The sequence below is a fragment of the Giraffa tippelskirchi genome, chromosome 8 (assembly GCF_054371585.1).
Source record: "Giraffa tippelskirchi isolate mGirTip1 chromosome 8, T2T-mGirTip1v1.2.pri, whole genome shotgun sequence".
Classification (NCBI taxonomy): domain Eukaryota; kingdom Metazoa; phylum Chordata; class Mammalia; order Artiodactyla; family Giraffidae; genus Giraffa; species Giraffa tippelskirchi.
Window position 1 is genome coordinate 103,512,722 of NC_137282.1, and position 25,561 is coordinate 103,538,282.

Below are 25,561 nucleotides of genomic sequence, written 5' to 3' on the forward strand. Positions count from 1 at the left end.
GAGCCATTGTGTAAGCAGAGGAGTTGCCAAGTTGCAGGAATGTGAACATTCTAAACTCTTATTTCTAAATTCCATCTATATATTAGAATCTCTTGAGAATTAAAAAAAAAAAGAATGTTCCATACTGGATTAATTAATTAAGAATCTCTGAGAGTGAGATCTGGGCATCAGCATTTTAAAAATTCTACCTATAGCCCCCACTGATAACCATAGACTCATTAAAACAGGAGCAAAGACAGATTGACTATGAATCCAGGCAGTCTGCTTGACTTGGTGATGGGAAGATGAGGCATTTCTTCCCTGATTACTTTTCTCTTTTCTTCATGAAATATGAAACAAGGTCTGAGCTGAGAGAGGGTGGTTTGTTTGAAGAGGAAGAGAGGTTAACAGATGAATAATTTTAGGAAGTAGGAAAGCAAATTTACTCACGAAATGTAATAGGATTGCAAGGATTTTCAGACGGTTGTGGCTCATCTGGTAAAGAATCCACCTGCAATTTGGGAGACCTGGGTTAGATCCCTGGGTTGGGAAATCCCCTGGAGGAGGGAAAGTCTACCTACTCCAGTATTCTGGCCTAGAGAATTCCATGGATTGTACAGTCCATGGGGTTGCAAAGAGTCGGACACAGCTGAGTGGCTTTCACACTTCACTTGAGATTTATGGCAATAAATGTAATATGAGACTAAATTGGCACAGCTGTGTTTCTTCTCCAGCCTGTACCATCCAGGACAGTCAAGGAGCCGGTGGAGATGTTCCTTTTGTGACATCTGAAGCAGTTGCCACCCCTTGACTCCTGAGTAAAGTTACAAAGTGGAGACGAGCTGTCTTCAGAAATTTCCTACCCGCTTCTGCTTCCTAAAACTAAGATACTCCAGGCTGACTTAACCCCTCCCACCAACCCACCAGAATGTTATACAAGAACTAACAAACCCAAAGGGAATTTTAATTGGTGGAAAATTTAGGTATAGGAAAAGAGATTTTAACAGCATCTTATTGAGCCATGATTTGCATAAAGTAAAATCTGTGCAAACCTTATGTGTCCTGCTTGATAACTCTGTATGTTTATATACACCAAAATGTGATCACCACTAGATGAAGACAGAAAACCATTCTCATCACCCCCACAAAGTTCCCCTTGGGCCAGCACGTATATTCCCAAGATAAGAGACTCCAAGGCTGATTTTCTGATTTCCACCATTACTCAATTCAGACAGAGCCAGGGTCAGTGAGGAATCGACCCTAACACCAAAAGTCATTCCTTCATTCATTCATTCACAAATAGATACATAGATGAGATATACATGTAGAATCTGGATGTCATTGTCTTTTCTTTGCGCCAGAGACTGCTATCCCATCCTCTAGTGCACTTCCCAGGGGTAAAATCTTCCTGTTGCTAAATTCCTGAGTTTGGGGGCTGCAGACAGGAAGCCATCTGCAAAAACTGACTTCTAATGTCCCTTCCAGCTTTACCAGCTAATCATTCCAGGAGACCAGCATCAGTCATAACTCTTTGACAGATGCTAATCATTGTTGACTCAACATCTTATAGTTGGCCTAGTAGCTAAAAAGGCTTCAGGTTCTACACCGGTGACCGTATTCACTGTTGCTGATACTTTTAAAACATAACTGCATTGCTTTTGAAAAACAATTAATTTGAACTACACAAAACTGTAGTTCAAAATATGTCCCAAAGATGGCAGTACAATAATACGTTGTGCTCTGTTGTATTAATAGCTTCAAATATTTTTAGCCCTGCTAAATTATAAAACATGTTAGGTGAAAACTTCATCATGAGAGACTAAGAAAAATAGAAATTTTGTTTTCTATTATTCTGTTTTGCTACAGGAATCCATCTCCAAGTAAATCATTTCACACATCTGCACAGTACTTTAAAATATGCAAAACATCATCACATGAATTACTTTGCTTACAAATCTGTATGATGGTTATTTTCATTTTATATCACGAAGTTCAGAGATTAATCATGACTAGTTAAGAGTCACTCAGCTAGTAAAGCAACAGAATCGGTTTTCCAAAGACCAGAATTCTTTCCTATACACCTCTGCTTAGTAAAAAGCAAACATCTACAGATTCATAATTTACTTTAAACATCATAGGTTATTATGATCCAGCAAAAGTTTGAGGTTAAAATCATAGAAGCTAATCATTGAAGCTATAAAGTTTCCTTGATAAGGAGGGTGACCAACTCATCCTAGTTTGCCTGGGGCTTCATCAGTTTTAGCACTGAAAGCCCTACATCCTAGGAACCCACTTGGTCCCAAACAAACTAGGACTGTTGGTAACCACCTTGTCCACTGGTTAGCTGGTGGTTGTCCAATAATTCTGTAAGCTCTGCTAAGTAGTGCCCAAAACATTGCCTCCCACTTAATACTCTTCAATAAAAATTAGTGAAATTGTAATTCAGTGTTGTGTTTTGTTTGGGAAAAATTTTTTTCTGCTGTTTCCTAGATAAGACAATCTCTGGATTCACTCTTACTGATTCCAGACACATCAGCTCAGCCCATTGTGGCATCATTTTCCACTCTGGTCACTCCTGGTCTCAGCTTGGTTCAAACTTTCTTGAAGTTTTCATCTTCTCTTCAGAGGCTGCCATTTGAGAGAGGGCAGCAGAGAACAGGAGCTGAAAAATACTGTGGGTGGAAGTAAAAGATCTTTCTCTATTTGCCTCCAACACAACGTAAGGCAAAAGCAAGTTCTTTCCCCTTTCAGGTACTTCAGCAATTCAGCAATGTTTAATGTGTGATACACAAGTGGTCTGTCTTTCATTACCCTTTATCTTGGATATGCGAAGAATAACATACCCCTGGGAAAATGAAAGCAAAATCAAGTGTATTAGGAGTTGAAGTAGAAAGGGTGTGTGTGTGTGTGTGTGTGTCTGTGTCTGTGTGTGTCTGTGTGAACATAGGAGGCAGAGGGCACACATAAATGTGGGAAAACATCCCCAGACACAGTTTCCTGCACACACCTGCACCTCAGCCTCATTCTGTCCGACTCCAGAAAGCAAAGTCAGTTAAGTGGATTTGGAAAGCCAGAAGATGGTGGAAAATTCTTTGAACCATAGAAACCAACCCTATCATTAAAAACAAAATGAAACAAACAAACAAAGACTTCACATTTGTGACCTGTACAATACTTAATAGTAAAAATACCCAAGAAAATAATATTGTAAAAGGACACGGAACACTGGGTAGTTTCTGTGAAAAGTGAATTGCTATAAACTTTTCAAGTAGTTCCACAGATGTACTCAAACTAAAATTCAAATATGAAAAGTAAATGTATTTTCTATTTTTCTAATCTTTACTCGCACTGAAATATCTTAATCTCTTCAGCCTCAACAATTTCTTTTCAGTATCAATAGTGCTTATAGCGAAATTCTGCTTCTCAGATGCCCTGACCCAGGGCTTCCCTATTGGTCCAGTGGTTATTAATTCTTCTGCCAATGCAGGCGACACGGGTTCGATCCTTGGCCCGGGAAGATCCCACATGCCACAGAGCAACTAAGCCCAAGCATTACAATTACTGAAGCCTGCATGCCTAGAGCTGGTGCTCTGCAACAAGAGAAGCCACTGCAGTGAGAAGCCCAAGCACCCCAACGAAGAGCAGCCCCTGCTTGGTGCAACTAGACAAAGCCCATATGCAGCAAGGAAGACTCAGTACAGCCAAACCTAAATTTTAAAAAGAAGCCCCTATTCTCCCCTCTCCAAGATGGCATATGGACGTGTGTCCTTGTGGGGACCTGGGATCTCAGCAATGGACTCCTTCCCATCACACTGGTGGTGTGGATGCATGAAGTCTGTGGCTGATACATTTGCTTGGGTTCCTCCTCAGCCTGGCTTGGGCCACATGTTACTCTCTCCTGACTTGACCCCACGTCGGCCACCCACCCTCCATGTATCCTCTGGGAGTCTAACTGTAATTCCTGTTTCGTCCCCGCAGCAGGCAGGCAGCCCTAGATCCAACTGCGGTGAAGAGGAAGAAGATTAGGGAAGAAAGGCATACACATGAAATTTTTAAAATATGAGCTGAAAAAATATTTTTTTTTTCTCTCTTCTCCCCAGTAAATTAAGTGATCACGCAGGGAACCAGCCTGTCATTATTGCCCCTACAAACGGAGGAGAGGGAGGAAGCCCTCTCAGGTGGAAAGCATGATGGGAGGGAAGTTCTAACAGGCCAGCAAGAAGTAGAAATCTGGCCCCTTTCAGCCTCCATGAGATAATGGAGAAAGACAAAGAACAGAAGTAGAAAAAGCAAGACTTGAGATATTTGCTAACTGATCTCTGCACTGGAATCACAGCAAATATAGGCTAGGAAGAAAGCTGCAAGACTTCACAAGGGCTCCTAAGGACCCTTGCAGGGCACAATGTAGGGGCCCAACGATGTGTGTGGCACTCTTAGCAACTCAAGGCGGCTGCTTTAGGGTAAAATTGGAAGGGTTAGGGGATGACATGGTATTGGGGGGCTTCCTAGACTTTCTCAGCTCTAGGTGGCATGAAAAGTTGCTAGTAGCTCCCATGTGGCTGGTGGGTGGAGCACAAAGGAGTTAACATTGCTGGCTGGTGAGCTTCTCCAGGTCATCTGACTGAGAGCTGTGTCTCAGGACCATGACCCAGGTCAAGACCAAAGTGGAGTTCATGGCCAGATCTCAGGCAAACCATGCAATACCCACAGCAGCTGACAGATGAGACTACCCCAATAGAAACCAGACCATGACTTCTCCAGAAACTTCAGCAATGAGAACCAGCAGAGAGAGCAGGGACAGATAGACAAGGAACATTCTCTCCACAGGATCCACTCACAGATCAGAGTCCTCTCCCCTCCCTCTGCTATTGCTACATGCTCAGTTGCTTTAGTCGTGTCTGACTCTTTGGGACCCCATGGACTGTAGCCCGCCAGGCTCCTCTGTGCACGGGATTATCCTAGCAAGACTACTAGAGTGGGTTGCCATTTCCTTCTCCATGAGATTGCCACAAGAACACAAAAACCATGACCTCAGAAGCCATCTTTGTCACAGACAAAGAGAATGGTGAAAGAATAAACAGTTACTGAAAAGGCATAAAATAAAAGGAAACACTTGAAATCAGAATATAATGATAAATCCTTAATTTGCATTCCCCTGGACACACACTAACATACACACACCCACATATAATACTCAGTAGGGTAAAAACGGGGGTGGGAAGGGCACTTACAAGATTGGATTTTTGTTGAAAAATAAAATAGCCACATTTTTTTTGCACTTTTATGAATAGAATGAGCAAATATACCATTCTGCTATAATAGTTAATAGAATGAAGTTTTTAGTGTATTGCTAATTCAGCAAATAGGTCTTTTGATGAATTATTCAATCAGCTAATTACTAGTCCATAAATCACAGTTTAGCAAACTGGTGCTCAGCAAATTGGTTTTTTTAGTAAGCTAATCTTTTGATAAATTGCTGTTCAGTGAATTGATCTGTTTCAGCCTACTGGTTTAAAACACACACATACACAGAAAATCCCCACTCCCATTATGCTTATTTTGACTCTCTGCTGTCTTACCTCAAATTCTGCACTAGTTGGAAACACTTTAAAATACATTTATGTTGCTTTCCAATCAGCACCTGCAGCTTGATCATTTCGGCATAAACATGAAATCTATGAACCATGTATAACTGTCACAAACCTGGTGTGAGTGGCTATCCAAATACAGTGCTAGTCTTTCCAGCACACTTACAGACAAGATGGGACTGCAAGAGCCAAAAGGAGGAAAATGGGACGGGGAGGATGAATGGGAGGATGAATGATAAAAAATAACCCTGAAGCAACCGGCACTCACATCATCAAAATCTACAGATTTTCAGTCCTCAGCTGGGACTTGCATGCCCTAGGCTCACTTCCAGATAATTGTTCCTACTTCAAACCACTGTGTAGTTCCACTCCACTTAGAATTCCTTCTCATTGATAAGCTTTGTTGGTGCATGGTATGCAACATTTTTTCCAAGGTTTACTTTGCATAAGTTGAGACTTTTGTGTCCCTGTGAGCATCTGTAGTAAGACACCATTACAGTTAAAATCATCCAATGTCAGGACTTCCCTGGTGGTCCAGTGGCTAAGACTGTGCTCCCAACGCAAGGGGCTGGGATCAATCCCTGGTTGGGGAACTAGATCCCACATGCCATAACTAAAAGCTGTTAAAAAAAGATCCCACTGGCCACAAAAAAGATTGACTATCCTGTGTGCTGCAACTAAGACTCGGTACACCCAAATAAGCAAATAAGAAATAAAAATTTTTAAAAAATCATCTACTGTCATAATCCATAACATGGAAGGCAAGCTCTCCCTGTCTAGTCATTTTGATTCTAGCTCTCTCTACTCCAACACAATATAGGCAAGCAGGTGCCATCAATGTCTCCCACATCCCTCACATTACTTCTGCCACAACTGTCTCTTATTCCCACTGTCCCAACATGCCTATCTTCTGCTCAATCCCTCTGTTTTCAAGGCTCTCTGATCTCAACAATCCCATGAAACCCTGCATCAGCTACTTCACAATGATTTCTCTATTTTCTGGATGCTTGCCTGCATCATTCATTTTGGCTCTCACTCCATTCATTTCACATTTTACTTATTTCATGTATGTGTCACTCCAAATACCATACATTTCTTGAACTGAGGTGTTGTGTCTGATATTTCACCCTTTCATTCAGTGATGAAGACATCAACATATACTCTAATAAAGATTTATGCAACTAAATGGAATTTTCTATTGTAACTTTAACACTGTGATCAGGTTTAGAAATAATTGCGCTTGCTCACATGCTCAAAATAGACACCACACCGAATCATTTAGTAGAAAGAATGCTTTCAGAAGAACCTCTGTAATGATGGGGAGAGATGGTATTCAGAAATGGAACTGAACTGGTTCTTTGGAAAATCAACGTTGGAACATAATATTCTTCTTACAAATTTGCTGAACAAAGAATACAGATCTAGCATATTGGCTATTTCTGGGGGTGGGGAATAAATTTAGGATCCAAATGAGATAATAGAAGCGAAACTAATTCACTTAAGAGGGAAAAATCTTACAAAATGCAAGACAAGAAAATAAAGAAATTATCTTCGTGTCACAATAAGCCATAAATTGAATATGAAGGTATTTTTAGAGTGAATATGATATTGGGGTAGAATGAATAAGGCATATGTATATCGAAAAGGAATCTGAAAATAAAATAATTTTTGATGAAGATTCATACACAGTCAGCCCCCTCAAATCCACAGACACAGACCCCACAAATACCAAGGACCGGCTGTGCTGTACCATTTTATGTAAGGGACTTGAGCATCCAAGGAGCTTGGTATCCATGGGGGACCTGGAACTTATCTCCCTCAGATTCTGAGGGAAAACTGTAGTAAGTTTCTTAAAATTTCCTTAAATGAACTTAAAATCAGTTTGGCAATGTAGTCTATGTGTGTCTCAAGAGTATATCTATTAAAAACTTATGGGCATTAAGACACATACTTTATGTCCTCTTACAATTGGTTAATTTTTAAGGCACTGAATCTTCATTTGGGAACCTCATCCAGAGGTGTGGAAAAATTGAAGTTAAAGAGCAAATGAAATAAAGACTAAAAAAAATAAAGCAAAGGTTAAAGATTTCATAAGCATGATTTTACCTATATAACTACTCTGAATATTTTTATGTATATATAAGCCAAAATGTTACCAGAATATGTGTAGAAATATAGAAATAAATACCAAAAGTAACAGCTAAAAGATTTAAAAATAGTACCTCTCTGGAGAAGAAAAAGAGATCAAATAGTTCAGGGAACAAGAACTTTTTTCCCCATTATACTAGTTGTAATGCTAATTGATTTTAAAGATATTCATGCATTATTAATACTTCAAAAAATTAAAAATTAAATTTTAACAAAGATGCTGAGGAGCTGATTGGAGGTTCTGCACACCTAGGTGGAAATTCTCCACTAGTGACCTTCACTAGTGACTGGGTAGTGATCCAGCGTAAAGATGGGGTTTGAGTCTGTTATTAAATGGAAGTATTTTCTCCGGGACTGTTTTCCTGAAGTAAGTTAACAGTGTCTACAGCTGACCAATCAAAATTTCAGTATAAGCACATTTTTGGAGATATGTACATTACCATGGAATTAAACAGACTTTTTCTCTGAGAAGAAAGTGATACGAGGAAGTGAACTGCAACTTTCTATCACAAGCCCATTTTAAACATGCGCTTATACTATTGAAGGGAACACTTTAAAAATAGGAAGGTTTTTAGCTACAGTCTATCATAAATCATTTTTAAAATGTAAATAACCACTTTCCACAGGAAGTATGCTAATTTTATATTTGTTTCTCTCACATTTCTGAGTGCAGTGCTTTTTTACATGCTAAGTAATCAGTGGGTGTTGAAATGAGTGAATTTTGATACATAGGTACTGCATACTCTCTATGTTTCCTTCTGGTTTACAATTCACTTTATCTATTGTCTATTCACTTCTATCTACTGTCTACTGACCCATTGGCTGAGCCAATGGGAGCCGTTCCAGGATATCTGATCTTGCGAAGAGAAAAAGATCCAGGTATTTTCTCCATCTGCTCTTTCTCTTTTCCTTTCTCTCTCTGCCAGCTCACAGTTTGGCAGCAATTATGTCCCCCTCACCCAACATCACCTCTTGCTAGGCAGCCTGAGTGCGAAGTTGCTTCAGTTGTGTCCAACTGTGCAACCCCATAGACTGTAGCCCACCAGGCTCCTCTGTCCCTGGGATTTTCCAGGCAAGAATACTGGAGTGTACTGTCATGCCCTTCTCCAGGGGATCTTTCAGACCCAGGGATCAAACCCATGTCTCTTATGTCTCCTGCATTGGTGGGCAGGTTCTTTATCACTAGCATCACCTGGGAAGCAGCCTTTTTTCTACAGTTGCCAGATTCCAGCAGCTGCTCCCTTTCATTGCTTTTTTCAGACCCAGAGGAAGTGACAGCTTCCTCTTCGTCCCAGCCCCTGTGTGCTTCACCACCTTCCCTTAACCCACAGCTTTGTAAGTAGCCCTTTCTTTAAATTTCTTTTATTTCTCTTTTGATTCTTCTTCTTGACTTATCTTCTATTTCCTGCTCTAACCTTGACAGATTCAACATGTACCTAACATATTTAGTCCAATTTCAATAACTCTTTAGGGTATGAGGCACTGGGCAAAGTAATGTGGTAGATACAGAGATTGAGTCTTGCCCTTTAGTTGTTCAATCCAACAGAGAGAAAAAAAGACATACAAACAATTATATACTCAACATACAAGTCAATTTTATTCATCAGAGATGAATGTAAAATTGGTAACCTCAGGGTAAATTTTAAAATTTCTCTTTCTTCATCCGTTGCCAAAAGAGCTCTTCAAGGACTGAATGCGCACATATCTGCCTTGTCCTTTGTCATAACTAGGTCAGAATAATTACTTTAATAAACAGGTCCTAGATTTCTGGACCTGGAACCCATTCCAGCACCTATCTGATATACATCTAAGACCTTTGAAGGTTGATGTCGAGCAATAAAATATATAGCAAAGGCCTAGATCCTTTAGTATTTATGAATGCATAAAATTTTTGTTAAAAATTAGAAATACCAAGAGATCCAGAACTTACAGAGTTGGAGATTTCCCAGGACAGAGGGAACGAATATGTTTTTCTGATCCTCTTTCTTTTTTTGACAGAAATGGTAGGGACCTAACAGAAGTGGAAGATATTAAGAAGAGGTGGCAAGAATACACAGAAGAATTGTACAAAAAAGATCTTCATGATCCAGATAATCACGATGGTGTGATCACTCACCTAGAGCCAGACATCCTGGAATGTGAAGTCAAGTGGGCCTTAGGAAGCATCACTACGAACAAGCTAGTGGAGGTGATGGAATTCCAATTGAATTATTTCAAATCCTGAAAGATGACACTGTGAAAGTGCTGCACTCAATATGCAGCAAATATGGAAAACTCAGCAGTGGCCACAGGACTGGAAAAGGTCAGTTTTCATTCCAGTCCCTAAGAAAGGCTATGCGAAAGAATGCTCAAACTACCGCACAACTGCACTCATCTCAAACGCTAGTAAAGTAATGCTTAAAATTCTCCAAGCCAGGCTTCAGCAATATGTGAACCGTGAACTTCAAGCTGGATTTAGAAAAGGCAGAGGAACCAGAGATCAAATTGCCAACATCCGCTGGATCATCGAAAAAGCAAGAGAGTACCAGAAAACATCTATTTCTGCTTTATTGACTATGCCAAAGCCTTTGACTGTGTGGATCACAATAAACTGTGGAAAATTCTGAAAGAGATGGGAATAGCAGACCACCTGACCTGCCTCTTGAGAAACCTGTATGCAGGTCAGTAAGCAACAGTTAGAACTGGACATGGAACAACAGACTGGTTCCAAATAGGAAAAGGAGTACGTCAAGGCTGTATATTGCCACCCTGCTTATTTAACTTATATGCAGAGTACATCATGAGAAATGCTGGGCTGGAGGAAGCACAAGCTGGAATCAAGATTGCCAGGAGAAATATCAATAACCTCAGATATGCAGCTGATGCCCCCCTTATGGCAGAAAGTGAAGAACTAAAGAGCCTCTTGATGAAAGTGAAAGAGGAGAGTGAAAAGTTGGCTTAAAGCTCAACATTCAGAAAACTAAGATCATGGCATCCAGTCCCATCACTTCATGGCAGATAGATAGGGAAACAGTGGCTGACTTTATTTTTCTGGGCTCCAAAATCACTGCAGGTGGTGATTGCAGCCATGAAATTAAAAGCCGCTTACTCCTTGGAAGGAAAGTTATGACCAACCTAGACAGCATATTAAAAAGCAGAGACATTACTTTGCCTCAAAGGTCTGTCTCGTCAAGGCTATGGTTTTTCCAGTAATCATGTATGGATGTGAGGGTTGGACTATAAAGAAAGCTGAGCACCAAAGAATTGATGGTTTTGAACTGTGGTGTTGGAGAAGACTCTTGAGAATCCCTTGGACTGCAAGGAGATCCAACCAGTCCATCCTAAAGGGGATCAGTCCTGGGTGTTCATTGGAAGGACTGATGTTGAAGCTGAAACTCCAATTCTTTGGCCATCTGATGTGAAGAGCTGACTCATTGGAAAAGACCCTGATGCTGGGAAAGATTGAGGGCAGGAGGAGAAGGGGACGACAGAGGATGAGATGGCTGGATGGCATCACCGACTCGATGGACATGGGTTTGGGTGGACTCAGGGAGTTGGTGATGGACAGGGAGGCCTGGCGTGCTGCGGTTCATGGGGTCGCAAAGAGTTGGACACAACTGAGAAACTGAACTGAACTGAACTGAACTGAACTGATATAGTTTTATTTATAGAAGTTAAAAGGAATATACCACACAAGTGTTTTACACACAAAACACCTTAGACACAAAAAGATGGAGGTGAATTTTACAGTTAATTCACATTGAGTCTAGAGTATTAGGTGACCAGTTGTCACCTTTAGAAAACAGAATCTTGTCACATCTCTTGAATGCAAATTAAACAGCTCAGACCGAGCTGAATAAAGTCACATAGAATCTGGAACTCACCCTAGTCTGTGCCCTGACTGTAATTCTTGAAGCTGCTACACTTAACGATAGAATAATTCAGTGGGTAATGGGTCAGACAAAAGAAATACCAAACAAACAGATTCTCCTTCAGAGCACTGCAGATGAAAAGGAAAGATAAACTTTAAACAAAGCTGCATTTATCAATCATGTTTCCTTTTGTCTGCCCTCATCAGCTTTGTCATAGGAGTGGTTGTGGTGTTTTGTTGGGAGAAGAATGGAATTGGTAGACCAGGATTTAAAAAAGTATACATCAGGTAGTATGGCTTACCAGTTAAGCACAAGCGGCTTGGGTTCAATCTTGGTTCTTCTACTTCCTTAGATAATCTATTTAGCAGCCCCATGCTTTAGGTGTCTGTAAAATGCAAATAAGAGCAGTATGTATAAGATCACAATGAAAATTAAATGAATTAACATGTGTTAAGAACTTGCACATGGCACATTATACTAGTATTAGTTGCTGTTCTTATATTTTGGGGGCTTACAAAGTCATTTTGAAACCCTTACTCTGAAATTGGTTTGGTTGCCCTGGTACATGGATTGACTTTCTCGATGTGAGAAATTCCATGTGGCCCACAGATATTTTGAAATTCTGCCGGTTATATGTCTCCGTTTTAATCTATATTTCCCAAGATGAGTCTTGATTGGTATAACACTACGAACTATAGTAAAATTTAATGTTAATTTAAGAACATTTTAAACTGTAAGTTCCAGAGTGCCCAAAGAGCGAAGAAGTGGTTGCAGACTGGGAACAGGTCAGGAAGAAGGGTATTTGGGATGGAATATGAAAAAATCAGTAGGACTCTGAGAAGGGGGAAAGGAAAGATACATGCTTTCCCTCTTAGGAAACCATTTTTAGTTGCCAGATTGTGCTTACCTTTGCTTATTCCAGGCACACTTTCTGAAAGCACTTCGTCTTCCCAAGAATAGCACTAACAGGCTCTGATGTTGTCTATGCTGGGGAAAAAAAATAAAACCAGAATGAAAGAAAACCAAATAAAAGTTATTGAACTGTGGTGTTGGAGAAGACTCTTGAGAGTCCCTTGGACTACAAGGAGATCCAACCAGTCCATCCTAAAGGAGATCAGTCCTGGGTGTTCATTGGAAGGACTGATGTCGAAGCTGAAACTCCAATACTTTGGCCACCTCACGCGAAGAGTTGACTCATGGGAAAAGACCCTGATGTTGGGAAAGATTGAGGGCAGGAGGAGAAGCAGACAACAGAGGATGAGATGGCTGGATGACATCACCGACTCGATAGACATGGGTTTGGGTGGACTCAGGGAGTTGGTGATGGACAGGGAGGCCTGGCGTGCTGCAGTTCATGGGGTCGCAAAGAGTCGGACACGACTGAGCGACTGAACTGAACTGAACTGAACCATGTTACAGATTTAAATGCTTTGTGTTCTGCTCGGCCAGAATTTCATTAAAGACTGTGAGTTCACAATAGTAGGCACCCGTTGTGGGGTGTGTCTGTGTGTGTGTGTGTGTGTGTGTGTGTGTGTGTGTGTGTGTGCATCTACTTCTAAGTCATTTTCTTCTAGTTTGTTGGGGAGAAAGAAGGCCTTGTCTCCTCCCTGCCCTGAGTCAGTTTCATGCTGCAGCTCTTTCTCCCTCAGTTAGTGCCCCATGAGCCATCATTTACTTTACCGCTTGTTGCTGCCAGGACACCTGGCTTATCGCCCCTTTCAAAGGATGTAGTTACTGCTTGTAGATGTCAGCAAAGGGATGACTCTGGGGTCGGCATATTTACTGCCCTGACATTTTATTTCCTGCATCACCAGCTCACAAGGTTGTTCTGGCAAATTAAATTTATACTGAAGATTTAGAGTTATGGGGAGTTTACTTCATAACACAACTTATTATTGAATATTATACATCCTTGGCCTTAAAGATCTTGTGGCTCCTCCACTATTGGGAATTTTCTTCCTTTGTCAGTCTTACTTCAAAATTTCTCACTCCATTCCCTCCAATCCTCTGTCCTTTTAGATTAACCCCAATATAAAATCTTTATTTGCTGCTGCTGCTAAGTCGCTTCAGTCGTGTCCGACTCTGTGCGACCCCATAGACGGCAGCTTACCAGGCTCCCCTGTCCCTGGGATTCTCCAGACAAGAATATTGGGGTGGGTTGCCATTTCCTTCTCCAATGCATGAAAGTGAAAAGTGAAAGTGAAGCTGCTCAGTCGTGTCCAACTCTTAGCGACCCCATGGGCTGCAGCCTACCAGGCTCCTCCGTCCATGTCCATGGGATTTTCCAGGCAAGAGTACTGGAGTGGGGTGCCATTGCCTTCTCCACTTTGTTTACTCTTACGCAGATCAACTTGTCTTTTTGTTTCATCCTCCTCTTTAAATGCATGCCTTCAGGATCTCTCCTCCACCCCCAAACAGCTCATTAAGGCATTTTCCTAAACAAAGACATGAAGAGAACTCTGAAGATAACTCTGGTGCCAGGTGCTAAATGGTAAACATAGATGGTAAAAGGGAGAGGAATCTCCTCACAGAGGAAACCTGTAACTAAGTATGAAAGGATCAGCCTAGTTAGTAATTCCTTCATTGACTTGCTAGCAAATCTGTAGACAGTAGCAAAGTGGAAGATCATCTCTGCTTAATCAAGTTAAATGTTAGATGATGTCTTAAATTTGGCTTCCCAGGTGGCCCAGTGGTAAAGAATCTGCCTGCCAATGCAGGAGACACAAGAGATGTGGGTTCAATCCCTGGATCAGGAAGATCCCCTGGAGTAGGAAACAGAAACCCACGCCAGTATTCTTGCCTAGAAAATTCCATGGACAGAGGAGCTACTGGGCTGTAGTCCATGGGATCACAAGAATTGGACATGGCTGAGCAACTGAGCACGTACATGCTGCTGCTGCTGCTAAGTCGCTTCAGTCATGTCCGACTCTGTGCGACCCCATAGACGGCAGCCCACCCGTCCCTGGGATTCTCCACGCAAGAACACTGGAGTGGGTTGCCATTGCCTTCTCCAAGGAACACATACATACGACATCTTAAATTGGATCCACTAGAAATACAACTGAGATGGAAATTACTGTTCAAGCGTTTCATTGAGAGAATGCCCTCAGGGGAAACCTGTAGAGGAGTGAGGAAAGCAGGCTGGGGACCAGGGGAAAATCCAGGCAAAGATGTGGGTTCCCCCCACAGGCAACTCTGGAGCAAGAACACCAACTGATGGATTTGCCTATCAGGAGATCCAACCAGTCCATCCTAAAGGAGATCAGTCCTGGGTGTTCATTGGAAGGACTGATGTTGAAGCTGAAACTCCAATACTTTGGTCACCTCATGCGAAGAACTGACTCATTGGAAAAGACCCTGATGCTGGGAAAGATTGAGGGCAGGAGGAGAAGGGGACGACAGAGGATGAGATGGCTGGATGGCATCACTGACTTGATGGACATGGGTTTGGGTGGACTCCGGGAGTTGGTGATGGACAGGGAGGCCTGGCATGCTGCAGTTCATGGGGTTGCAAAGAGTCGGACACGAATGAGTGACTGAATTGAACTGTACTGATTTCAAAATGTCTCCTCTCCATACTTATATCATATCTCATATCATATTTTTATTTTAATATAACTCACTAGCTATAAACATTTACTGTTTTTGATGTATGAGTGGTGCTTTTTTCCACAATAGGTGCTACCAAGGTGAATCACCAAATCCTGGTAACATAACTAGACACATGTGTGAGGTTTACACGGGATCAAAGACATCAGTGGGTTCTGATTGGCTGGCTTGCTAGAGGCATAGATTCACAAAACATTGATAGCTCTTACCAAAGAAGTAGAAGTTATGTTCATTTAATATTTTATACTGCAGGTTTTTTCCTATGCAAATATTTGACAATGTCCTATTCATTTGATAACTACAAATGAAATAACCCAAAATACAATGTTTCCCTACAACAAAAAAAGATGTGCACAATTATATTACATAGTATTAGAGCCAAGATTGTCAATTGAAAAGAACAAATTAATTCTACTAAAGAGAGAAGTTAATGTCAAGGATACAGAAACTTCACTGACTCCAAGAACAAGTAATGACAGAGAGAGCTGGAATGTCAGAAGCTCTCTATTTCTTAGCAATAGTGTGGCCCCTTTACCCCTGATTCTTTCTCCAGATTGGTCCATGTATCATGGACTCAGTCATCCTTCTTTACTTTCTCACATTATACATGGCTATTGGCCCAATTCCACATTAGACCACTGATGACTGAAACCTCCCTCTGGGTCTCTTGGTTCAAATTCTAAAGAGAAGAAATCTGACAGGGGAAAGTGAATATCTTGAGTCCAGCCAACTCCGGAAAGGGTCAGAGGAGTACTGTCACCTCCTGTCCATTCAGGTTGGCTGGAGCAAGAAAGCTCAAGGTAGAAAATTAAACTGGGTATGATGAGACATGACTTTGCCAACAAAGGTCTGCATAGTCAAAGCTATGGTTTTTCCAGAAGTCATGAATGGATGTGAGAGTTGGACCATAAAGAAGGCTGAATGCTGAAAAATTTATGCCTTTGAACTGTGTTGTTGGAGAAGACTCTTGAGAGTCCCTTGGACTGCAAGGAGATCAAACCAGTCAATCCTAAAGGAGATCAATCCTGAATATTCATTAGGAGGACTGACACTGAAGCTGAAACTGCAATACTTTGACCGCCTGATGCGAAGAGTCAACTCGTTAGAAAAGACCCTGATGCTGGGAAAGATTGAGAGCAGGAGGAGAAGGGGAGACAGAGGAGAAGGTGGTTGGATGGCATCACTGACTCAATGGACATGAGTTTGAGCAAGCTCCAGAAGATGGTGAAGGACAGGGAAGCCTGGTGTGCTGCAGTCCATGGGGTCGCAGAGAGTTGGACACGACTAAACAACAATAGAGACATTGGTATTTTTGATCCGTCAAGTTCATATAAACCACACATGTTCATGGTCAGTGACTGGGTGGTCCACGTTCTCCTGTTAAGGTAAGGGAAGAATTTATTTCAGTTTAGTCTGAGGCCTGGAGACTAGTAAAGAGCTTAAATTAAATAAGCCTATTCTGTAATTTGCCTTAGAATATAGCGAATTCTATAGGTGGGCTAAGTCAGGAAATAAAGAAGACATCTGGAAGAAGTTTTAGCTTTGGATTGTGTCTATTGAATGACCCAGAAGAGGGTAATAAATGCCTTAATTCTTTCCTAAAGTCATTTGCATTTTAGGGTGCTGAGGTTGAAACTACGATGGAAGATTCTGCTCTAATCACCCCTTCTCAATTCTACCCAGCTCCCTGAAGCTCCAGAAAGGTGTCTGGCTTGCAGACCACCTTGTGCCTTTTGAGGAACAGCGTTATATGCCGTGCTATAACACAGTGCGATTGGAACTGTCAGAAGGGCATGCCTATTCAAAAAAACTCCTTGTAAAAAATGGACAGCAATGCTTGATATTTCATCATTAAAGACTTAGCTGTGCCCAAATGATTTTCTAAATACTATTCTCCACTAAAAGGGAAAGCACATCTTGGAAATTTGCTGATTCCAGGTCAAGGGCAGGGAAATTCCAAGGTGAAACTGGGACCTCTTGTCTTACAAATCAAAGAAGTGCTCAGAAATTAATCAAATCATGTCAAAGGGACATAGGTGCTAACTTACAGGGACTTTTACTGGTTAAATTTGGAATAATTTGAGCATTAAAGAGAATAATTATGACAATGATTGTAACATCCGGAAGTCCATAGTTATACTTGAAAGAAAGAAGGAAAATACTCCTTTACAAAAGACTGCAGCTAATAAATATAGATGAAATGATAGAGGAAATCAACATTTTGCAGCTCTCATTATAATAATTGATTGAGACAAGAATCCTCAGTGGATTCTCCACTGATTATTATTGCGGATGGTGTTGGTTCCTAGAATCCATACCTCCTTTCTACAGTTACTCCAGAGTGGCTTTTGAGGGTAGGAGACTGCGGCCCAAACTTGTCTACCATCTTGACAGAAAGCAGAAACAAGACATTTTTATAGCTCTTGATCTACAGTGGATCCAACATTTGGACTCAATATACGCTACAAAAATAATGAAGCAATTTGTGCAACCACTAGAATGTACCATGCGTGTGTGCTAAGTCGCTTCAGCCATGTTTGATTCTTTGCAACCCTATGGACTGTAGCCCGCCAGGCTCCTCTGTCCATGGGACTCTCCAGGCAAGAATACTGGAGAGTGTTGCAGGCCCTCCTCCACGGGATCTTCCTGATCCAGGGATTGAACCTGCATCTCTTATGTCTCCTTCATTGGCAGGCAGGTTCTTTACCATGAGTGTCACCTGGGAAGCCCAGAATGTACCATAGTGTCCACTAACTTCTATCCTTGCCAGCAATATGTTTAATAACTATATATTTTTTCTAATTCAGTAGGGCAAAAGTACATTTTATTGATTTATTTGCATTTGTTTGTTCACTAGTGAAGTTGAAATTTTTTCCAATATGTTTATTGAGTCCACGGATTTCTTCTCATGAGAATTGGGCTATTCATGGCATTTGTTCATTTACCTTTTTAAGGCTTTGTGTTCTTTCCTCATTTATTTAGTCTTCTATGATTTATTTTCGTTTATGATTTATCCATTTATTTTGACTGACTGTGAGGACTTTTTAAAGTATATTATAAAAGGCCTTTATAGTATGATAAGAGCAATAATGGAAAATCTGATGATCCCACCACAATGGAATGTTCCTCCACAAGCCCTCTATGAGATAGAGATTGTAACTCTTTTTCTGTTATTTATGTGCAAATATTTCTATTTATGTACATACAAATCTGTCAATATTTTCTGTATTATTTTATCTGCTGTTTCTAAGCTTATAATTTTAAAACTCTCTCTTCACAATATTCAAAACTATTAAATTACGTTTTATTCAGATTTCTAAACTTTAGTATTTTATTAGTCAATCTTTTAATTCATCTGAAATGGATTTTGAGGAAGAAGAAAAGTAGTTTAAAATGCAAAAATTACAAATTGACTTGCAAAATGGACTTCATGCCTTTTATCCAGCTAAATTATTACCACAGTGGATGGCATCGTGGATCTAGGCATTACAAAAAGATAAATACTCTGTTGTCAAAAAAAAGATTGTTCAGCCAAAAGAGAATAATGACAGAGGGAAAACTCATAAAATGTTCTTACTGAGATACTGTTTGGTTTTATTTTGTTGTTATGATAGCTTGATTGTTGGGGGAAGGGCTGCAAAGGGAAATGGAAAAGGCTAGCTCAATTTAACTCTGTATTTTATTGCAAAACTGCCTGAATAATACAGGAGCAAGTTTGAATTGTGACAGCTGGTGCAGCCTTGCCTAGACCACATGGAGTTTCAGGCATAAGCTTAACAGTGACTATTAAACTTTGCTGAGCCGATAATCCTTTTATTTCCTGAATAAATTCATTACCTTTATTTAGTTCATTTTCTTTCCGCTTTCCTTTGATTCAAACATGAATGAATTTATAACATATATATTAATGTTCTTTGATGACCAAGTTGCTTCCAGATTACACTCAATTCCTTTCCCCTTACTGAGACCTGTCCTTCACCCCAAATGCTGATCCTGGCTTCCAAGCCATCTTTGTAAACCAAGGAAAAATCACAGGGTGACTTTTTACTAATTGTCTGGGAAAAATAAGATACCCAGATGACAGAAATGTTCTCAGTACACTGCCTGTGTGCTTTTTCCCTGTGGAAATAATTTGCTTTATTGAATTGATACAATTCTTACCTTCAACTTGGTAGAAGGTGTTTATCAAACTGCTCTCAGACTCCATGCCTGGATAATTCTGTTGCTTGAGCTGTTTGGCACACTGGTTGTCAAGTAACTTGAATTAAGTCAATTTCCTTCTTTGTACTTTAATGTTTTCATTTGCAATAGCATATAGCACCTATTTATTGAGGATTCAATTATTCAAAACATATTGGTATAAATGTTTGAGGACACAGTTGAATGGTATTTCATAATTGCAAAGGAGAGCTTAGGAAAGGAACAGGAGGAAACTTCTGGTTAGCTTTAGCCTGTCTGCCTTAATGGACAACAGCAGCTGCTAATTCTTAAAGGGACATTATCTGGCATTTGCTTTAAATGTATTTTTTATTGTTTTTGTTTCATTTTTGGTTCTGTTGTTAATGCTACAGTGTCTGGCATATATGTTTTCCTTAAATAAATGAACGAATGAAATCTAGCCATCCAAATTCTATACTCCCAAATTAACTAAGGACTATATGACAGCCTAAAATCAACACATTCCAGGAAATAATTTGAAGAAAGTACATTAAATCAATAGACAGGTAACTCCATGACTCATTTGAAAAAAATTAATACTATTTTACAACTAATAAAATAAAAGCTAATACCATGAGAAGGCAATTAAGAAAGGTCTGTTGTGCCTTGATTTACTTTGGTCTGCTTTCTTATTCTATTAGAAACAGCTGATTCTATTAGAAGCAGTTGGATGTTTATAATACAGATTAAATGAAAAAAAAATACATTTTCATATTTCAAGTTCTTTTTCCTCTACTGAGATTTGGCTCCCACTCACCTTTACTATCCTCCATTAGAATGTCTTTTTTTTTGGTGGATGTTACCCATTAAAAGCCCCATAAAATAGTAGATTTCCAAGATGAGTTCTCTTATCAGGTTAGCTATCTTGTTCCTATTCCCATAGCCTTCCCTAGTAAAAGCTCTGAACCCTAACCACTGGACCACCAGGAAATTCGCATCACATTCTACCATTTGTTATCATTGTGATGTCTTCATCTTGTCTCCTGTACAAAAGAAACTCCTTGAAGACAGGGAGTGGCTGTGTCTCTGACAACTGCATAGCTTCTATGGAACCTGGTACAGTGTCAGTGTACAGCTGCACCAGACCAATGTTTGTTGACTGATTGATTGACTGAAGGAATATTAAAGGGTCAAATTAAGTTTTACCTTATTTTTTTGCTGTTCCCCTCCATTTCCTTTATAACTCTTCCTCCCCTCCCCTTACACCCAGGCAGATGCCCAGTGTCTTCTCCTGCTACTTTCTAACTGTCCAGCTTTTCCCACCCTCACCCCCCTTCATGCATTACTTGCTAAACCCATTCCGTCAGATGTGCTCACTGCCAGGGATCTGGGTTAGATTCCTGGTTGGGGAACTAAGATTCTGCAAGCCATGCATTGTGTGGCCAAAAAAAAAAAAAGGTAGAGTGTGGTAAAAGACATATATTCTTTCATCCTCATCCTCAAATTTCTCTCCTATTTTTTTCTTAATCCACTCTAAAAAGGTTCTTTCCCATACCACTTTTCCAAAAATGTCACCCATGACCAATTGCTAAATCTAATGGCCAGTTCTAAGTCCTTATCTGATTTATTAGCAGCACTTGTGGCAATTCATCATTCTCCCCAAAACTCTGTCTTCCCTTGGTTTCTAGGATAACACACTCTCTTGGATTTTATCTCCTCTCTCTGGTGTCTCTTTTAATCCTTTATTGCCTCATCATCTCTTAGATTTCTTTATGATTCGAGTGTCTCAGAACCTAGTTGTTGGTCCTCTTCTCTATCTACCCTTACCCCCTTGATGATCTCATCTAGGCTTATGACTCTAAATAGTACCTTCTTGCTGATGACTCCCAAATTTGTGTCTCCAACCTAGTGCTCTCTTCTGGACTTAATATTCATAAATCCAATTGGATTCATGACACCCCACTTGAATGTCTAATAAACATCTTATATTCAGCATGTTCATATATTGCAACTGAACTCCTGATCTACCCTCACCCTCCAAAACTAAAAAATCCTATTTAACCCACAACTTGCCCTTCTTAGCTTCTGGCTACTCTATCCCTCAATTTGCTCAGGCTAAAAACCTTGAAGTCAACTGTGATCCCTCTCTTTGTCTCACATCCCATATGCAATCTGTCAGGAAATTGTGTTGGCTCTACCTTTTCTAAAACTATCCAAAATTTCACCATTTTTCACCATCTCCACTGCTACCACACTGGTCCAATTAACTTGGACTCAGGTTCTCTTGCCATCTTTTTTTTTTTGCCATGCTGCACAGTTTGCTGGTTTTTAGACTGGCAATCAGAGATTGAACCTGGGCCCTCAGCAGTGAAGGTGCAGAGTCCTGACCACTGGACTGCTAGGTAATTCCCAGGTTTTCTTGTTTTTCCAAGGTTATCCTAGGTTTTCTTGGTTTTTAACTGATATATCTACTACATTTGTCCTCCTTCTCTGTAGTGTATTACTAACCTAGATGCCAGAGTAATTATTTTAAAACAAAAGTCAGATCATGTCAGAACCTATTCAAAACCCTTCAGTGGCTTCCTTTTTCACTCACATAAAAGTCAAAGTCCTTCTTGATGGCCAAAAGAGCCCTGGATGATGACTCTTCTATTATTCTCTCCCTTGCTCTCTCTGCCCTAGATACTACTTCCTGAAATTTCCCCAACACACCAGGAATTCTCAGGACCTTTGTGCTAGCCATTCCTTTGCCTGGAAAACTCTTCCCCCTGGATGTTTGCATGACTAACTCTCCCTGCACCTTCAAATCTGTGCTCAAGTGGTGCCGTTACAATGGGACCTACCCTGACTCCTTTATTTAGTATTGCAAATTATGCACCTCCATTTTTCTTCATACTTCATTATTATTTTATTTTTCCAATTTCATTCTACTTTACTTTTTCATTTTTTTCCACAGCTGCTGCTGCTGCTGCTGCTAAGTCGCTTCAGTTGTGCCCGACTCTGTGCGACCCCATAGAAGGCAGCCCACCAGGCTCCTCCATCCCTGGGATTCTCCAGGCAAGAACACTGGAGTGGGTTGCCATTTCCTTTTCCACAGCACTTAGCACTATTCAACCTACTATATAATTTACTTATTTACAAGTCTATTGTCTATCTTTCCCTGCTAGAATCTGAGCTCCATGAGGGAAGGGGTCTTTGTCTTCTTTATTCACTGATATATCTCAAGTACCTAGAACATTGTCTGGTGTGTGAGGGGTACTTAATAAAATGTGTTAAATTAAAATTGAATTCATTCAACATCCATTTGGCACATACATATTTAGCATCTCTTATGTGCCAAGCATTGTTCTAGAGCCTTGCTGTTCAGCAGTGAATAAGATAGACTTGTCCTAATATTCATGGAACTCACTATTAGCAGGGATCAAAGACTCCTTTCCCAATGTGGAACCAGTCTGTTGTTCCATGTCCAGTTCTAACTGTTGCATACAGATTTCTCAGTAGGCACAAAGGAGGTCTGGTATTCCTATTTGTTAAAGAATTTTCCACAGTTTGTTGGGATCTATGCAGTTAAAGGCTTTAGCGTAGTCAATAAAGCAGAAGTAGATGTTTTTCTGGAACTCTCTTGCTTTTTCTTTGATCCAAAGGATGTCAGCAATTTGATCTCTGGTTCCTCTGCCTTTTCTAAATCCAGCTTGAATTTCTGAAGCTAGCTAGTGGAAAGGGCCAAAAGAGAGTTCTAGACTAAGAAAATAAGTTGAGATAGTATTACTAAAGGCATATCAAGATGGAATATTTTGTTTATGGCTGGGGGGGAGGAGAAGGCAGCATGATTGAGATCATATTGAAAATGAACTAACCATTAAAATGAGTTACCCAGGTAAGATGGTAAAGAAAAAGAAATGCAAAAAAGCAAAATGGCTGTTTGAGGAGGCCTTACAAATAGCTGTGAAAAGAAGAGAAGTGAAAAGCAAAGGAGAAAAGGAAAGATATACCCATTTGAATACAGAGTTCCAAAGAATAGCAAGGAGAGATAAGAAAGCCTTTCTTAGCGATCAATGCAAAGAAATAGAGGAAAACAATAGAATGGGAAAGACTAGAGATCTCTTCAAGAAAATTAGAGATACCAAGGGAACATTTCATGCAAAGGTGGGCTCAATAAGGGACAGAAATGATATGGACCTAACAGAAGCAGAAGATATTAAGAAGAAGTGGCAAGAATACACAGAATAGCTATTCAAAAAAAATTTTCACGACCCAGATAATCACGATGGTGTGATCATTTACCTAGAGTCAGACATCCTGGAATGTGAAGTCAAGTGGGCCTTACGAAGCATCACTACAAACAAAGCTAGTGGAGGTGATGGAATTCCAGTTGAGCTATTTCAAATCCTAAAAGATGATACTGTGAGAGTGCTGCACTCAATATGGCATCAAATTTGGACAACTCAACAGTGGCCACACGACTGGAAAAGGACAGTTTTCATTCCAATTGCAAAGAAAGACAATGCCAAAGAATGCTCAAACTACCGCACAATTGCACTCATCTCACACGCTAGTAAAGTAATGCTCAAAATTCTCCAAGCCAGGCTTCAACAGTATGTGAACTGAGAACCTGCAGATATTCAAGCTGCATTTAGAAAAGGCAGAGGAACCAGAGATCAAATTGCCAACATCCATTGGATCATAGAAAAAGCAAGAGAGTTACAGAAAAACATCTATTTCTGCTTTATTGACTATGCCAAAGCCTTTGACTGTGTGGATCACTACAAACTGTGGAAAATTCTGAAAGAGATGGGAATTCCAGACCTGCTGACCTGCCTCTTGAGAAATCTGTATGCAGGTCAGGAAGCAACAGTTAGAACTGGACATGGAACAACAGACTGGTTCCAAATTGGGAAAGGAGTACGTCAAGGCTGTATATTGTCACCCTGCTTATTTAACTTCTATGCAGAGTACATCATGAGAGGCGCTGGGCTGGATGAAGCACAAGCTGGAATCAAGATTGCCAGGAGAAATATCAATAACCTCAGATATGCAGATGACATCACCCTTAGGGCAGAAAGAGAAGAAGAACTAAAGAGCCTCTTGATGAAAGTGAAAGAGGAGAGTGAAAAAGTTGGCTTAAAGCTCAACATTCAGAAAACTAAGATCATGGCATCTGGTCCCATCACTTCATGGCAAATAGATGGGGAAACAGTGGGAACAGTGGCAGATTTTATTTTGGGGGGCTCTAAAGTCACTGCAGATGGTGACTGCCACTATGAAATTAAAAGACACTTACTCCTTGGGAGAAAAGTTATGACCAACCTAGACAGCATATTAGAAAGCATAGATGTTACTTTGTCAACAAAAGTCCATCTAGTCAAGGCTATGGTTTTTCCAGTAGTCATGTATGGATGTGAGAGTTGGACTGTAAAGAAGGCTGAGCACCGAAGAATTGATGCTTTTGAAGTGTGTTATTGGAGAAGACTCTAAAGAGTCCCTTGGACTGAAAGGAGATCCAATCAGTCCATCCTAAAAGAAATCAGTCCTAAATATTCATTGGAAGGACTGATGTTGAAGCTGAAACTCCAATACTTTGGCCACCTGATGCGAAGAACTGACTCATTTGAAAAGACCCTGATGCTGGGAAAGATTGAAGGTGGGAGGAGAAGGGGTCGACCGAGGATGAGATGGTTAGATGGCATCACTGATTCAATGGATATGAGTTTGAGCAGGCTCTAGAAGTTGGTGATGGACAGGGAGGCCTGGCGTGCTACAGTCCATGGGGTCGCAAAGAGTCGGACACGCAAAGAGTTCACAGGACTGAACGACTGAACTGAACTCATAGACACTAGGAATGGATAAAAGTAGTATAGCCTGTAGGGAAAGCCTGCTAAATCTTATCTTTCACTTTGAAGGCCCCAGACAAGGACGTTATTTGCACTAAGAGATGAAAGACAAGATCAGGATAAACTCACAGGAGACCAGAATGAACACAGGGACTCCAATTCGTGCATTTACTATGAGAAATATAACTGGAAATTTATCTTGTTAATAAACTTAAGTTATTGTTTCCATGAATGAAATGGAAAATCATGACAAAATGTTCCTAAGGAATGTGCAAGAGATTCATCAAAGGACTCGAATCTGCCTGATGAGTGTGAACTCTGCCTACAGCCGAACTCGGGGCAATTAGGGAATGGTTCAGTCAACATGGAACCGGATGGATTGTCAGCTGGCTTAGAG

At 40.5% G+C, this 25,561-nt stretch overlaps 1 protein-coding gene across 9 annotated transcripts in view; it reads right to left on the reverse strand.

Moving 5' to 3' along the window:
• Window positions 1-25,561, reverse strand: part of SREK1IP1 (SREK1 interacting protein 1) — a 374,836-nt gene that overhangs the window by 264,300 nt on the left and 84,975 nt on the right. For 4 of the 9 annotated variants that reach the window (XM_081518356.1, XM_081518349.1, XM_081518346.1 and 1 more), the window contains 2 exons: window positions 12,474-12,553; window positions 11,868-11,951 (listed from right to left, as the gene is read on the reverse strand). In XM_081518356.1, the coding sequence (XP_081374482.1) occupies window positions 12,549-12,553 (5 nt within the window). In that variant the 3' untranslated portion in view covers window positions 11,868-11,951; window positions 12,474-12,548. Of the gene's footprint in view, window positions 1-632; window positions 2,652-9,071; window positions 11,952-12,473; window positions 12,554-25,561 lie in introns of those variants that run through there. The other 5 variants (XM_081518355.1, XM_081518342.1, XM_081518339.1 and 2 more) reach the window with 2 other exon arrangements.